General features: G+C 47.9%; 1 protein-coding gene across 1 annotated transcript; it reads right to left on the reverse strand.

Annotated features, from left to right (window-relative positions):
• Window positions 1-4,890: 4,890 nt before the first annotated feature.
• On the reverse strand, window positions 4,891-16,820 carry TEX36 (testis expressed 36). The gene is given in 4 exon segments (XM_036223325.1): window positions 4,891-7,824; window positions 11,548-11,628; window positions 12,328-12,459; window positions 16,770-16,820. Coding segments are annotated over 4 exon segments (600 nt in total). The 3' UTR covers window positions 4,891-7,488.
• Between the last annotated feature and the right edge of the window lie 320 nt (window positions 16,821-17,140).

Here is a 17,140-nt window from a genome sequence, read left to right on the forward strand (position 1 = left end):
GCTCCAAGGAGGAGGCAAGAAGGTTACTTCCAGCTCCAGTGTAGTGGCCAGGTCTTCCCTTAGCCAAAGCAGGTGAGTGGCCAAGGTCACGTCAGCCCCACCACCTACCTATCCGATGTTTCCCGGTTCTCAGGCTACTGCAGGCACAAGGGAATGGTAACCAGGGACTCGACTTTGTTGAGCCTTAATGGGAAGAGTGTCTGCAGAGTGGCGGTGCCTGGCTGCTTCTCTTTGCATCCGGGAGCCGGGATCCGAGGTCACCTTGCAGGCCTGGCTGGCCAGGCATCAGACTTGCCCAGCAGCTAGAGCTCCCACGTACAGACCCCTTACCCTGCACCCCGCACTTTGAGAAACACTGCTGCGTCTTCTCATGTAATCCTTAATCCTAGGAGGCGGGTTGCATGACTAGCCCCGAGATAAGGATGTGAAAACTAAGCTTTATAGGCAATCTGCCCAAGGCCATAAAGACAGTGAGTAACGGAGGCCTGTACGAAGCTGTGCTCTCAGCCAGTTAGCTAGGACCGGCCTTCACAACCGTCCTCTGCGAAGGCTTTCTGGAATGTTCTTTTAGCAGTTCCTTTCTCCATCGTGCTCTGTATGCTGGGTAAGTGTGAGCGGGGTATGGCGGTGCAGCAGACCGGGAGACCTGCGCAATGTTCTACGGGCCCCAGATGCTGCGGTCATCCCGGCCTGAGGCCCTGGCAGCGCCGGGGGTCCTCTCACGCGCTGGGCCCCCTGCCTGCTTTCTCGCCTTCCCTCCTGCTCCCCACACACGCTGGCCAGGCCGGGGCCCCTTCCCCCACCGCACGAGCGAGCCTCAGGGCTGGGGGTCCATCACCGCCCAGACTGGACGCCCGGCCCACGGGGCTCCGATAATCTCTCTCCTCGGCGGCCAGGCAGCCTGAATTTCTGGGACACTTCAAATATTTTCACATTGTGTTTGTGCCATTATTTTATAAAAACGATTCATTAAATGAAAAATTGAATGAGATTGTTTCGATACCTTTGTGAAAGTTCCAAAGAAGTTCACAAATACAGCTTGTCTAAATCCTGCGATCCAATTCTAAAACTCTAAAATTCTGCTCCACGCATCGCGGCCCCGCCCCTGAACATCACCGCCCCGCCTTGAACCATCGCAGCCCCGCCCCATCCCATCGCGGCCCCGCCCCCGACCATCGCGGCCCCGCCCCTGAACATCACCGCCCCGCCTTGAACCATCGCAGCCCCGCCCCATCCCATCGCGGCCCCGCCCCCGACCATCGCCACCCCGCCCCATCCCATCGCCGCCCCGCCCCGACCATCGCGGCCCCGCCCCCGACCATCGCGGCCCCGCCCCCAACCCCGCCTGCGCTGCCCCACCTTCTTCCGCTCAGGTCGCTTCTAGGCCTCTCCTGGCGTGCTCCTGCCGTCCTCGGGCCCCCTTCTAGTTTCTCCCAACGCTCTGGTGCACTGGCAGCGCATTTCCTCAGGTCTCACCAGCAGTTCTCAGCCCTGGCTAGTCTTGGAATCACCTGGGAAGCTTTGCAAAAACACCCAAGCTGGGCCCCATCCCCCGAACCTGACTTACACATCTGGGCGGCGCTGTCTGCGGCGCCCCGGGGGAGTGAGCTGCGGCCGGCCTTAGGAGCCTGCCCAAGGCCTTCTCGTGGCACCCGTGGCCTCGGGCTTTCCTGCGGGAATGACTTTCACTCCCCTCTCATTGCTTTCCCCTGCCTCACTCTGGGTCTGTCGAGCCCTGTTGAGAAATCCCAAAGTGGGACCAAGGCCCCGTATAAATCCAGACCCTCCCCCTGTGGCTGGACGGCCCCACCCAGCCTCCAACTGGAATGCGCCTCCACAGCCCACCCACCTTCCTCAAGTTCCCACGTTCTCAGGCACCTCCTTCTCAGATCAACAGCTGCCCTCTACCTCCCAAAGATGAAGCAGCCCCTCCAGGGGCACTCAAGTCCTCCCTCTCCCCTATGACGCCCCCACCCAAAGGCTGGCTGGCCCACCTGGCACCGCTCCAGCCCCGCCTACCTCCTCCGCCACCCTTAGGCACCCTCAGGCCGGCCCTGTCCGTTCCCTTCTTTGCCTTGGTCAAGAAGCACCCCTCTTTCCTGTGTTTAAAAAATATATATCAAAAAAAGAAAAGGATGGGTGGAGAGGGAACCTGACCACAGACCAGAGAGAAGGCGGTGCGGGAAGGGCCCACATCGCGGGCTTGAGGACGCAGCGAGGGGCGGCGAACCGAGGGGCCTCCAGAGGCTGGGAAGCGAACGCAGATGGATTGTCCGCGAGCCTTCCACGGGAACCAGCCCTGCCCACGCTGTGATCTTTGCCCCTGGAGACCCCGTTTGGGCTCTGACCTCTAGAACCATAAGATAAACTTTTAAGAAAGAAAACACAAACATTCCCCTGCTGACCCTGTTTCTCCATCAAGCTATCACCTACGCACCTGGCCCTCATCCTGCGCTGAACCTCCGTCTCCAGCTGACTGCGGAGGCTTCCCTCCGCCTCCCCCAGGCAGCTCACACCGAAAGGGCTGCAGCCACGCGCATGGCCTTGTCCCCCTGCCTGGCGCCTCTGCCGTGTCCCTGCACAGCTCGCTCTGCGGGACAGGGGTTCACTGTTGCCTAGCTTTACCCCCAGGCACACGCTGGGACTTCACATTACCAACTATCAGGTGGAAAAAGCACAGACCTCGTTCCATCTGCGGAATAAACCCACAATCCCTCACTATTCCACTATTAATTCTTAATTTTACCTATCATTACACTTCCGGCAAGTAAATAAATGAAACCGAGATAACTGCTTATATCCATAAGTAATCAAAACGCAGTTAGTGCTTTAGTAAATAGTTTGTTTATCTAATTTTCCTTTAATTAGCAGAGAAAGAATTAAAATCAATTCCTCATCCAACAGATAAAAAATTAGACTCAGCTCTCACCCTTACGCATATCCAAATTTGAACGTGCACAAGAAACACAAATCCATAATTGTTCTGTAATATAATCTGTATCCAATATTAAACACATTTCTATGACATTTATCTTATCTCCCTGATCACAGCTTAATAAAATTATAATTATGACCTTTCGAAGTATTATCGCCTGGTCCACACTTAATCAGCATTCTTGGCTTGACGTCTTGGCTGTTGCCGGGGTGCTGTGTTCTGTCATCTGACAGAAAGCGCAGATCACATGCACTCAGAGCGAGGATGAATCTGTGGCCGCTCGCCCTTGTACCCCAACGTCCTAGGCAGGGGTTTAAGAAATCGTCATTGCATCATGAGTAAGCACATGAGCCGTTTGGTCACGTATGACATTTGCTCACATTGGCATCCATGAGTGTGCGGACATGCCACCTGATCCAGAGGGAATGGGGAGATGGAGAGGGGAGGGTGGGGGCGGCGGGGCTGCGTCAGGAACGAGCTGGAAATGAGCCCGGATCCGGTTGGCAGACAGGCCCGCTTTAACCAGAACTAGCCAGATTGACTGAAAACACAAACTCTCCGATGTCGTGGGCTGGCAGGGCCAGCTCCTTCCTACAAAGATCTAGGATGTCACAGATGTTAGGCATTGGTTCCAACGCAAAATGCCCTTTGGGGGAACAATAAGATTTTTTTCTGTGGGGTTATGGTGAGCCTTCCCCATCCCCTTTTGGAACCGCAGTGGCATTTGATGGAGAAGGATCGGAAAGGCCACTCGTGGCTGAGAACGGTCATGGAACCTGGAACCTCCCACGAAGGTTATGAACAGTGGGAGACTGTTTCAGACAGTTTCGAGGTTTCTCCTTCGGGTCTCAGGAACTGCTGCGTGCTTCTGGGCAGAGAAGGCCGGGTTCCACCCCTACGGGGAGCTGTATGGATCACGGGCAGCGAGCAGAGTCGTCTCTTCTGCTGGGAACACGAGTGCCCACTACAAACGAGGTCTCCAGACCGGTGCCCAGAAGTCACGACCCTCGGATCACAACATCCTGCCGCTGGCTCCTGCGCGGGCGGGGGAGGGCGAGCCGGGAAGAAAGCGCGCTCGTGGCCTGTATTACCCAATTTGGGAGCTTGAAAAGCTGTTTGATTTCGATTGGGAGAGAGAATAAAGCATTCGGGTCTATTCGGGTTACTCGGCAGAAATCACACGCTACACCTAACAAATTTGACCGTTTCACGGAGCCGTCGCCAAGCACGTGAGGTACAGTTTTATTCATCCCGTTGATTCTGTGAGCCAGCTTCTGACAGGGGGCTGATTTGTTGTTTAATATTTGGGGGGAGTATTTGGGTAGATCCGTAACGCGTTTGCTTAAACGTCGTGTGTTAGTTGAGATGTTTTCGTGTGTTTTGATAGGTGCTCACGGAGGCAGAGAGCCGCGCTTCACACTTACACTGCGCGTCGGAGCGCTCAGTGCCCGGCCGGCACGCCTGCGGGGACTTCGCCGTGTGTTTGGGAAGAAGAGCCCGGTTCCACCCAGAGGAAAGCCCAGAGCCCAGCCGAAGGGGTCTCCCCCGTCCCTGGCTCGAGGCACCACGCTGGGCCCAAGGATGGTGGCTGGCAGCAGAGAGCCGGGGGCAGGAAGGACATCCATTCTCCTTGCTTGTTTTGTGGTTCTTGGGGGTGTTACCATAACAGCATGGATTCTTCCCCGAGCTCAGCAGAACATATGGGAAACCTATCTTTAGCTTATCATTTCGAGCCCTTCCTCCCCCTTACCCATCTCCCCCTCGCCCCACAGGAGTCCTCAATATGGTACCGATTCTGTAGGTTACAAAAAAAAAAAAAAAAAAAAACATTGAGTCGGGTGAAGCGTCCTTTTCCCCGAGCCACCCAGGGGCCAGCAGTGACGTGAGCTGAACTCTGCCGGAGCTGCCGGCGTCGTCCCGGTGGCTGCGTCGGCCATGGAGGGGAAGCGGCCGCCCCCTCAGGACACGGTACACGGCGTCACGGCAGAGATGGCTATGGCCAAAGACCACCGCGGAGCAAGTGCCACAAGGAGCAGGCGAAGGCCGCCTTTGACCCTGGTCGTGAATGTCGAAACAGACCGACCGAGAATGTGCTTCTCGGCCTAAAAATAGGCAGTGCTCATGGGAGTTGGTCGCGTGCAGCAATCACCACTCTGCCCCTTGGCCCGTCGTGTCCAAGGATCTTCAGGTCTGGTTTTTCAGAGCACAGAGAACGCAACAGCTACGTGCATGCCCGTCATAGTCACGGCGGCCGAAGCATCCTGGCCTTGCTCTGGACTGGATGGGCACTGGGCAGCACCGCTGGGAATCGCGACTACCGGGCCATCGGCTGTTCTTTCAGTGCCTGAGTCGTTTCTAGGATGATGGCACGTGTCCAAGTCTAATTCATTAAAACAGAAGAAATCTATGAACACCTGCATGTAATTGATTAGCGAGTTGGGGCTTCTGTAACTGGCTGTTTATTCCTCCGTTCAAAACAACACACTAAAACAGAATGAGCAACAGCGAGCCGCTGATGCTGTGCCAAGTTATCAGACTTTTATTTTGTAAAGTGGGTTACTATATTTGGAGTGTCAACCCTGGAGCCCCCAAGACCTACCCCTGTGTTAAAGTAACTATGTACTTTTGTTCTTGGGTCACTGGATTGAAAACTGTGAAGTGTTGAACAGTGTTGCTTATTTTTTTATGTAAAAAACAATTAAGTCAAAAAAGACTACTTTCAAGGGCAAGTTATCTAATTTGTGTTTCTATAGATGATAAACGCGCCCCTTGTCTTTAAACCCAAAGAGTACCGGATTTGGGGTCAGTCTCGTTGGAGATTGTTGCGACTGGGCAGAGAGAGGCGAGTGAGGGTCTGCGAGGACGCCTTGGGAGAACAGAGGGAAGGGAAGGAGAACAGAGTTCCTGCGCATCAGAGTCAGAGGCTGTGCTTTGGCGAGAACTTGACCCTGGGCAGAGCAGAGGGCGCGGCACCCAGCTGCGGACCTGGGCGGGAGAAACATGGCAGAAATTCTCACTTTCGCAAATGATGTAATCGCCTGCTCAGAAAATCCAGGAGAATCCACTGAGAAATCATTAGAACTTCATTTTCATTTTATTAGAATATTTGTTTGTTCATCAATCAGATGTTGAGCCAGGTGAAAAGTACAAGATTTACATGCAGAAATCAACAGCTTTTTTATGAATCACGAAAAACCAACCTAAAAGTATAACCTAAAAAAAAATGACATTTAAAATTGCCACAAAAGTTCAAAACATACAGAATTGAAAGGAAACATGTCAGACCTATGTGAAAAAAAATTATAAAACTTTACTGAAGAACATAAAATAAGGTTTGAATAAACGGGGAACTACGCCATGGTATAAAGATGTCAATTCTCACATAAATTAATATCTAAATTTGGGGAAATTCCTATCAAACGGCCAATGGACTTATTTGACAAGCTTATTCCAGAATTCATCTCCCGAAAAAATAACCAGCTATGAACAAGAAACTTTGTGTGTAGAAAAGTGTTACTCAGTTTGCAGAAGGGAAATATAAACGGCCACTGAGTGAAAAAAGATGTTCGCCTTTACTAGTCATCAGAGAAATAAAAGATAAGAAAGTGGCAAGATATTAATTTTTTGTCCCTAACCATCCTTAAATATCTACAAGTTAATTCGAGGGGTAGGGTACAAACAAATGCGTAGATCCCGTTGGCGGGAGTTTAATTGGTCCCGTCTTTTCCCAAGGTGCTTTGGGAGTATTCATGAAGACTTCGTGCACGCCACCCAACCCAGCACTGACCAGGTTACTGTTCAGAGCTTGCTCCAGAGGTGCACGTAGACACCCGCCCAGAGGAAGCCCATCAAGCATGTTCACATGGCACAAGGTCTGACGGCCAAAAACGGGAAACAATTCAAACTCAGTAACAAGAAGATCATTTTAAAAACATGCTGCATCCATATTAGGGAATACGGTGCCTGCGGTTGAGAAGAAAATCAGTCTGTCCCCACTGACACTGCAAGAACTTCGAGATACATTGTTAAGCATCGAAAGAAAGTTATGGAGCCCAATGTGCTGCATAGTCTACGTTTAAATTCTTAACGTAGCTCTCCGCATCTATGTGATTGTACAAAAGACTGATTTACTTCTGGGGACAAGATAAGGATTGGAGATGTGGTGACATCGATGGGGACTTCCCTCTGTATTTTTTTGAAATTGCAAAATGAAAATGTAACCATGTAGTAATTATGTGATTTTTAAAACTCCTCCAAAAGTTCACGTGGCAAGTTTAAAATTCATTAAACACGTTTTCACTTAAAACACGTTCATTTACGAGTACCTTTATTTTATAAGGACTCGAATGTTTCCGTACCTTATTAAAATTACAAAAATATCTGAAAGGTGAGAGCAGAAACAATCTGTTGTGTGTCTGGTTTCTCAGTGTAGGGACGTTAATCCCTGTGTCATACAAGGGGGCTGCGTCTCGGCATTAAGACATACACAGTCTCTAATTCTAAACAAATCCTATGTTAAATGGTGGTGTTGGGTCAGAATGTCCAATGAAATACTAGTTATCACAAAACTCGTCAGGAATCTTCTGGAAAGATTAGGGCTCTGGTGGAGAATCAGCCTTTTTGTCAACAGTGAACCTGACTTTTGGACACTTTTTGAAAGTCTCTGTGTAGCTTTGCTGGGGAATAAACTTAAAAGTGCTCCATATCTCATTATAACGTCTTGGAAAGCGTCTGAAAATTGGGACCACTGCAGCGTCCTGACAGACATATGATATTTGGTTATTTGAAAAGCCATCAAGACAAGATGGAACATAGTCAGATGCCCACAGATTGAAATTTCTTGAAACATGTTGCCTTTTTTCTGGGGAGATCTTCTTACGTCCCATGCCCTGGGGAAGAATTATGAGATGGTTAGGAGAAAAAATATTCAGAGTCACAAAGTCCTGAGGTCTTTAGCAAAACCAGCTGCATGACATACCATGTTTAAATGCACGATTGACAACCCTGACAAGAGGTTTTCTTTACCGACCTGTTGAAGGCTGTAAATCAACATGCAAACCATGCTGGTAGTGTTCTGTTCTTGTTCCCAAAGCCTTCCCCTCCCACCCAGGGGACTGGACTTCTAGACACACAGAGGGCAGAACCCGAGAGACCACAGCTGGAAACAGCCCATTAACCAGCCTGGACACCAGCGGTCCCAGGTAGGATCTCTGCACCCAGGTGGCTCCTCAGTGTATAATAAAGGGCTGGGCGTGGGGACACACCAAGAGGCAGAGCAGTGGCTGTGTCCAAGGGTCTTGAGGAGGAATGTGGTCCACACAGATTAGCCCCCGGCACCCCGGCAAAGGGAAAAGCGAGAGGGTGGCTCTCGAAGGAAAAAGGGAAGACGCTGGTCACATTGCCCAAGCGCCTTCCTGAAATATTACTTGCAGACACTCCAGAAACAAAATAAATAAATTAAAGGAAAGGATGAAATGAATAGGGGAAAGAGCCACAAGGGAAGTCACAAGTAAAGCTTGGAAGTCTAAATACTTGCTGATAATGTGACCATGAAATATGCTGAAACTTCAAAGAATCCACAAGAACAAAAAAAAGAAGGATGGGAGGAGGGAGGGAGGGAGGGAGGAAGGGGGGGAGAGAGAGAGAGAGAGAGAGAGAGGCCAATGTGGAACTGAAATTTCAGGATTCCAAATTGACTGGGGAACTCAAGGCCACTTAACATCATCCCAAGAGGACGGTACCACCACGAGTTGGGAGAAGACAACCTGGGCCACCGAGACAAGAACCTCTAGAAAAGGAAGGGACAGAGGAAAGTTCTCTGAAGGACTTGGCTTATTCTCGGGGGAAGCTGTAGATGTTAATTTGTATATGCATAGAGTAATACAGTGTTAATTTATTTCTTAAACATTTATACTTAAGAATATCGATAGAAGTCCAAGTGAGCAAATAAATTCAATCTAGCAGAGTTGGGGGGCAACATACAAACGTGATAAATAGGAAAAATAAAATTAGATGGCAAAAATAAAACCGAAACCAAATTATCATAATAATATGAATGGGTTAAATTCTCATTGAAAGAAACAATGACTCTTGGATTTTTTAAAACCATGCTCTATTCTATTTCTAATAATAATAATAATAATAATAATAATAATAATAAATACCTCAAATGAAATGACTACAAATTATAAAGACAAAAAAAATGGACCCTGATATAAGGAACAAATGTTAGCAAAAAAATATTAATAGTGGCAATACTATTCTTCACAACAATGTAGAAGTAATGGCTACATGCATTAAAACATATAGAGGAATACTTCTAATTGATAAATAATAAAAGTCATCAAGAAAATAAAACAATAATAAATTTTTATGCAGAAAGATATGGTATTAAATACTATAAGGCAAAAATATTTAGAAACTCAAGAATAATCTTAGGAGAAAATGACAGATCAAGACAAATATTAAGAAAAGTATATGAAAGATTTAAATAACAATTAACAGAATTAGTAAAGATAAAGAATTTTGTAACCAACAGATGGGGAATATATAATCTTTATAATTTAGAAGTAGAAATCAGATCATATTCTATAAAACTTACTATAACCCATAGAACTAGATATTTGCAACAAAAGGACAATTTTAAAAAATTCTAACCTTATAGAAAATTCAAAACATTCTTCTAAAGTATTTTTAGTCAAAAAATAAATCAAAAATTAAATCATAGACTATTTTGGAAGCAAAATAATGATGAGACCCTAGTTAGAAAAACCTTTGGGTCACAGGCAAAGTAATAACATGAGGCATATTCATAGTTTCAATAAATTTATTAACAAAAATAGTCACAAGTATATGACCTAAACATTCAACTGAAAAAAAAATAAAAAATAACAAAAACAGAGTATTTTTTAAAAATCTTATACTAATAAATATGAAGCAAAATAGGTAAATTTTAGGCAAACACATATCGGGAACATCTACTCGGGAAGAGACAGAAAGTTTGAATAGACTAATAATCAAAAGAGAAAATAAAAAGGTAGTGAAAAAACTTATTCTAAAAATAAATCAAACCCAAATAGTTTTATAGGAAATGCTATCTAATCTTCGTAAACTGGAAATCGCACACTATATAAATTATTCCGGAATGCAGAAGAAAGCTGGAAAGCTTCCCATGCTTTCTATGAGATTAGCATACTTCTGATAAAATATGTGTGGTTCAATCCTGTTTGTTTTATTAACAAGACATACACTTACGTGTGTATGTTTGCATGTACATTGCAAAAAAAAATGTCACATTTTACCCATCAAACCATTTTCAGTGAGTCATCAAGGTGAGATTGTGAGGAGGAAAAACGAGATCAAATTTTATATAATTCCGTATTATTTGAAAAATTGAAAGGACGTATGTTACTTCGGTAGGTTAGAAAATAATTTTAAACATTCTATTTCGAGAAGCAGGCAGAGTGGATATTCTGGTTCTGTATTCAACACCCCGCAGAGACAAACCAGATTTTCTAAATTAAATCACTTCAGCTAGCTTAGATATCGTATCCCAGAAGAGAGGGTAGCTTTGGGCAAACTGTTTAACTTCACTGGTTCTCAGTTTCCTCATTTCTAAATTGGGGACGATAAGAGTAATTAACATATAGGTTGTTGTGAAGAATAAATGAGATCACGTATGGCCACAGCACATGGCACATGCTTCACAGATGGTGGGAACTACTGACATCATCATCATCATCATTATCACCACCACCATGGACTCTCAGGTTTGGTAGAGATTTTCAGAGGTCACCTGATACCACCCTCTACCTAGGACATGCTAACCCTCTCCTGTCCAGTTTGACATCCCCTAGCCATATGTGCTAGTAAGCACGTGAAGTGTGGATCTTCCAGATTCAGAGGCACCCTAAATGTAAAATGCAAACTGGATTTAAAGACTTAGTTTGGGGAATGTAAAATATCTCATTAATGGTTTTTAACTGATTACATGTTGAATTGATAATACGGGGAATTATTGGATTAAATAAAAAATATAAAAGTTAATTTCATCTGTTTCTTTTTACTTAATGTGGTCGCTAGACATTTTTTAATTACATGTATAGATTGGAGTATCTTTCCATTGCACAGTGCTGTGTTAAACTACCACCAAGTGCAATCAGACTTTATTTTCTCCAGGGATGGGGAACTTACCGCCTCTAGAGAAAAGACAACTCCAGTTTTTAGGAAGTCCTTCTTTATATTATGCGAGCTCCCCATCCCTCTGACCCCTCCTTGTGGGTCCTGACTCTGCCACCCAGAGACACACAGGCAGTCCCTCTCTCCCATGACATCTGCACGAGAAAACTTGCTAATGAGACAAGTTACAGGGAGGCCCTTTGACAAGCATGAAGTGCGTGAAAACCTCATCAGGAGGCTGCTGCAGCCCTTGAAAGTTGTGAGGAACTTTGAAAGCTTTGTGCATTTTTTTTTTTTTTGGTAACCTGTCATGAGGCTTTAATTTTGACCTTGTTCCAGTTTTGAGGGGATTCTCTACCTTCAACGCATCTCAGAAAATCAAGGGCCCTGAAGCCACTCCCCATGGGATTTGTAATTTGGAGAGAAGTACTCACGGAGTCGAAGAAGTATCCAGAATTCTGAAAGCTGTGCCGATTGTCGTGTACAGAGAAGGGGAAGCTGTTGTTGACTGCTTGCTGGAAGAGAGGGCGGGGACAGGCACACGTCAGAACCCCGGTGGGTCATCAGAGCCAGCCTGAAAGGCGGATGGGGAGCCGAGTGTTCTCTGAGTAAGCTACACCCCTCCCCGGAGACTGGCGAACTGCACAGGAGGGTGAGGTCAGCCCAGGGCTGAGAAACTCAACCTTACTTCCAACTTGCTAGAAATCATAAAATTTCTCTTTCAGAACACCTCCTTTGGAGGCAAGGAAGGAAAAGTTCACAGGCTCACGGAAGTGAGAGCCGGGAAAGAATTTTGAGGCCATCGAGGCCAACTTCCTCATCTGGCCGGTAAGGACCCGAGGGGACTGGCGCTCTGGCCCGTGTGGCAGGTGAGCCGGCCAAGTGTGAAGTCAACGCCTGCTTCTTCCCAGGCCCCGGAGGCCGTGCGTGGGTGGGCCTGGGAGGTGCAGCATGCTGGTAATGACCCATGCATTATAGCCAGCGAGATGAGCCTGACCTGACCGTCTGAATCAGGACCCCTCCAGAGAGTACCGAGGGTGTTGCAGGAACCGAGGTGTCAGGTGGCGATGCCACCGACGTTTAGGATCCAGGCAGGGTAAGTGGGCGGTCCCTTCCAAGGAGTTGTTATCCGGCCCAAAACGCCAGCGCTGCCGGCCCCCATCCGCCTTGGGGAGCCGGGGGCACTCGTGGCCGTGGCCGTGGCCTGGACTCACCTTCTCCCGGACCTTGTAGATGGCCGGCAGCTTCTCCTCCACTTGCTCAGAGAACTTCGGGTTGTGGGGCTCTCTTAACTCAGCGCTCGTGATGGATTCCGGGGTCCTCTGCGTGAGTCCGATGTGGGGGAACTAGGGGAACAGCACAGGCCTTGATTAAAACCAGACTCATCTGCGCCTCGAGGCCAACATCAGGGCTTCCTCTGTAAAGTGATTAAAAAGCAATTTGGGTGCTTCTGGCATGCAATGAAAATGGCATCATTTTTAAATATTCTTTCCAAGACAAAAAATATTGTGATGGCCCGAGGCCATTTCAAGTTCCCGGGGCCACCCCGCTGTGCTGGAGCCTGGCGGGACTTCTGTGGCCTGGTGAGGAGGGTGTGGCCCGGGGCGAGGGAGCAAGACAATGTGCCATTGCAGATCTTCTTTCTGACCAGGGAGCTCCCCGTACTTGGGGACAAAGACCCAGCCCATGTCAGCAGGGGTGAGCCGACCTCCTGCAGGTATGAGGTGGACCCCAAGCCCCCAGGACACTGAGGGGTGAAGGGTCCCAGCCGACCCTTACTGAGAATGTAGGGGATAAGAGAGGGAAGATTCTTAGAGGGGAAGAGGGGCATCTCTCTCTGAAAACGGGGAAAGGAAACGGGAGTGGGCAGAGAGAGGGGGTACCAACAAAGGGGCCTCAGCCAACCCCGCAGAGCGCTCTGGATATGGGGTGGCCTCTCGGAGTCGTCTTGACTTGGGGCGAGGATGACTTGTGTCGCCTGAGTTGGGCACCCTCACTGGTTAGTCATTGCATGTGGGCTGCCCACGAAGAGGGGTGACCTCGGGCAGGCCAGTCTCTTTGGGGTGGACCGACCACCAGGGGCCAGACTCTCAGCCCCTAGGAGAAGGAGTCTTTCATTCCTGAAAGGGGATATTTGATGGCCACGAAAGCTCACCCCAATTTTTTTAAGTAGCACCTCTTAAAAGCCACCCCAACAAAGTAGGTTTTGAAGTAGGGATCTCTAGGAGTGGAATGTAAGTAGAAACTAAGAAAAAAAAAACAGAAAACAAAAAGACAAGACCCCCAGCTCTTGGTGATATGATGGGTGAGTCACAGACTGCAGATCCAGCCCCAAGTCCGCTCCCAGCTTCCTCTGCTGTGAGGTAAGCCTCGTGCAAGGGACTTCACTCTCCAAGCCCCAGTTTCTTTATCTGTAAAACGGGAATAACAACACCTACTTCATAGGGTAGGTGTGATTGGAAGAGAAAATGCGTGCACTCAGTGCTCAGTAACCGCTACGTGAAACGGTGGGGGCTGATGCCATGCGCACTGCATGCTTGGGGACGCATTCTCAGAGGCGGCGGAGAGGCATGGGCCAGATGACACTGGCCGTGGACAGTGCTGTGTGGAAAAAAGAAGACACGGGACAAGATCTCTAAGCTGACGCCATTTCTGTCAATGAATAACCATGCCCGCAAAATGACTACACGCGATTTGCAGGAACACGTCCGAGCAGAAGGCCTCCCAACGCACATGAGGACAGCTGCCCGTGCGGGGAGGAGAAGGACGGGGTCAAGCCACGACCCAACCGCACAGGCCACAGGCCCCCGGCGCACGCACGTGCAGGACGGGGACGACGGGGTCCCCTCGGAGCGGATCCCCTCGGAGCAGCGGAGGCAGGGGCGGAGGCGGCCTTCCTTTCCAGGACCGCTCCCGCCGTTTAGCGGTTTAACTAAGTGCATCTACGACATTGCCTTTTTCCACAACAAACATGAGGACATTTGTTTCTGATTAGAGTTATAATACGTACTCATGGTTTAAAAAAAAAAAAAATTCAAACAATAAAGAAAAACGTAAGGAAGGAAGTAAAATGCCCTTTAACTCTTCGGTGACTGTCTTTCTCGTTCATCCCTATGTGAATGGACATGCAGATAGAGGCACAATTTTGCACGCACTGGATCATGTTATAAATCTGATTTCCAAAAATTATAAATGCTTTGTTATGTAACAGTCACTTTTGGTTACTTTCTCCTTCCCCTTCCCGTCACCCCCCCCCCCGCCACTGCCACTCCAGGTAATGATATGAGCATATACGAACACCTGTACCTGTAGCGGCAACTCACGTGATACACATTATTTTGTACCTTGCTTTTCTCACTTAACAATATATCCGAGAAATTTCTCGAAGCCAACTTACATATTGCTAATGTCCTTAAACAATTATTTTTAAAGTAAATGTAACTAATACGAAGGGCGTCCAGACTCAGAACCTTTCCCTTCCCCTGCCTCCAGGCTCCTGAGTCAACGGGGAAGCTGTGGAGGGTCAGGCAGGGTGTGGGGGCAGAGGAGCAGACGCGGTTCTCACACCAGGAACGATTCCTCTCACCAGCTACACGACACCTGACTTCAGTTCATTTGTATTCTGCAAGTCTATGGACTAAATCACTGTGTTAAAAAAAATGGCTCGAGTATTTTAATTTCACTCTCTTAAAATATATATTTAATGGCTATACCATGATAGCTGTGAAATAAACCCTTCTGTGATATTGTAACCATGAAATATAGCTTTTTAACTAGTTGGCGGTGAAATTTTTGCTGCGTTCAATCACTCGGTGACTGAAATATTAAATAGGGAGGCGAAAGTGTGTGGAAAAGCCTTTCCTACCCAGCAACAGCCAGATTACAGCAAGCAAGGTCAACTGCAAAATGACTGTCACTTCTAATGTGGCAATTACTGCCCTCCCACACGGGCTGTGGCTGAGTCAAAGCCAATCATTTCTTTGACTTTCCAACTCGCCCGCAAGTTACTCTGGCAAAGTTTAGGATCAGTACTATTCTTTTTCTGCTCTTAGGTGTTGGCAGCAGAGGCTGAATGAAGTCAGACCTTGGGAGACAGTTCTCTCCAGGTAAAACCGGCCCAGGGCACATTCCTGGGGTTGCAATAGGAAAGGAAATGTTCGTTATCCGTGCTCCCTCACATAGAACCCTGACTTTGTTTGGGGCGGCAATGCGGCTGGTTAAAAATCCTCCCCAGACTCCTTTGCAGCTAAATTGGCCACATGACTCCACGAGATGAAGCAGAAGCCTGTGGGCGGGGCTCCTGGGAGAGCTGACAGGTGCCTCCTGTCTGTTCCTCCTTCGACCTTCCTCTCACTTTCCTGCCTGAGTTGAAGAGCCCCACCTGAAAGATGTCAGAACAGAAGGATGAAAAGCACCTGGGCCTCCAATGACACCCTAGGACACAGGTACCAGCCTTGAGCTGCCTACTTCTGGGTTTCTTGTTACTTGAGAAATACCAACCCCTATTTGGTTAAGACGGTGTAGTCAGTGTTTCATAATATTCAGGTGAACACAATCCTAACTGATGTAGGTTTTAGAAAGAGGTGAAGCTATTTAGTCTGAGAAATTTGTTTTTCTTTTCATAATTAATTAGCGTTCCGTAATTCACGCTATTTCCTATTTTACTTTGGCTGCTGGGGATCTCAGAGTCAAATTTGATGCCTAAATCTACCATGCAGGCCATAGGGCCTATATATATATATATATATATATATATATATATATATATATATATATATATATATATATATATTTCCCAGTCTCAGCCTCTTATTCTAAAGTATATTTAAACTGGTTCTTAATTTTAATTTTATTTATAGTTTCCTATTTTATTGTGAATATTTTCCATACCTTAAATCTCTGTGGGCTGAAGCAGGATGGATAAGGAAGAGTACACATATGTACATATGTACACACACACACGCACACGGCGACAAGGCTAGGACCTCACACTACGGGTACAGCAAACGTTTCTTGAAGACGGCAAACACTGATAATCCCACCAGGCTTTGTGACATGAAAAGGTAAAGTTTTCAAATGATCAAGACGGGAAATGATACATCTCTGGACTCTTCCCATTTCACAGCCTGGTGGGGCCAAGATGGTCAGATTGTGGGTCAGAAGGAATTTGTTCGGAGGTTTCTCATACAATATTGATTCCTTCGATAAGTATTTTTTGAGAACTTCTGGTGTACCAGATCCTATTCTAGGCACTCGGGATGTAATCAGTGAATGAAAAAGACAGAGGTTTTACCCCCCGCCCCCCGCCATGAAGAGCAGATCCTTGCAGAGGGGGACAAACAATGCACATAACATGATGAGTCATATAGGACGTCAGAGGAGAGATGCTACGGAACAAAGGACAAGAGGGGCAGATGGCAATTACCGTCCAGCGGACACTCCCGGGTGCTGGCCTGTGACCGCTTCACACACATCATGTCATTTACTCCTGCCTGGAACGCCACGAGAGTCCCATTTAAGATGAAGGAACTGAGGCTGGGCGAAGTGATTCGTCGAGCCACAGTGAGGGGCGGGTGTGGGATCCGGACCCAGGTCTATGCCCCTGACCGCGCCCACGTGGCCTGGGACAGGTGAGAGAGGGCACCATCTTTCTTACCCATCTTCCGTCCTTGTCTAAAGGCGGGTTGAAGCGTCTCCCTTTGGCCATTTTCTGTGGGAACTGGGGGCGGATGAAGTCGGATCCTTCATCTCTCCATTGCCGGGTCAGCCACTCCTCCCCCTCGTTCCTGATCTTTAGTTCTCAGCCTCTACCAGGACAGCACATAAGACAGTGCCCGGTACCCGCCGTTGTCATAGAATCAAGCCGGTACATCACAATGGGGGAGGAGTGGGGGTCTTCTAAGCTCTCTGAGCATTCCTGCTGCTGGTCCCCTGCAGCTGCTGCTCCCCAATGCATGAGGCAGAGAGCTAGCAGGTCCCAGCTGACGAAGCCTCATAAACAGGTCAGACAGGTAAGGGCCAGACAGT

The sequence above is a fragment of the Rousettus aegyptiacus genome, unplaced genomic scaffold (assembly GCF_014176215.1).
Source record: "Rousettus aegyptiacus isolate mRouAeg1 unplaced genomic scaffold, mRouAeg1.p scaffold_m13_p_6, whole genome shotgun sequence".
Classification (NCBI taxonomy): Eukaryota; Metazoa; Chordata; class Mammalia; order Chiroptera; family Pteropodidae; genus Rousettus; species Rousettus aegyptiacus.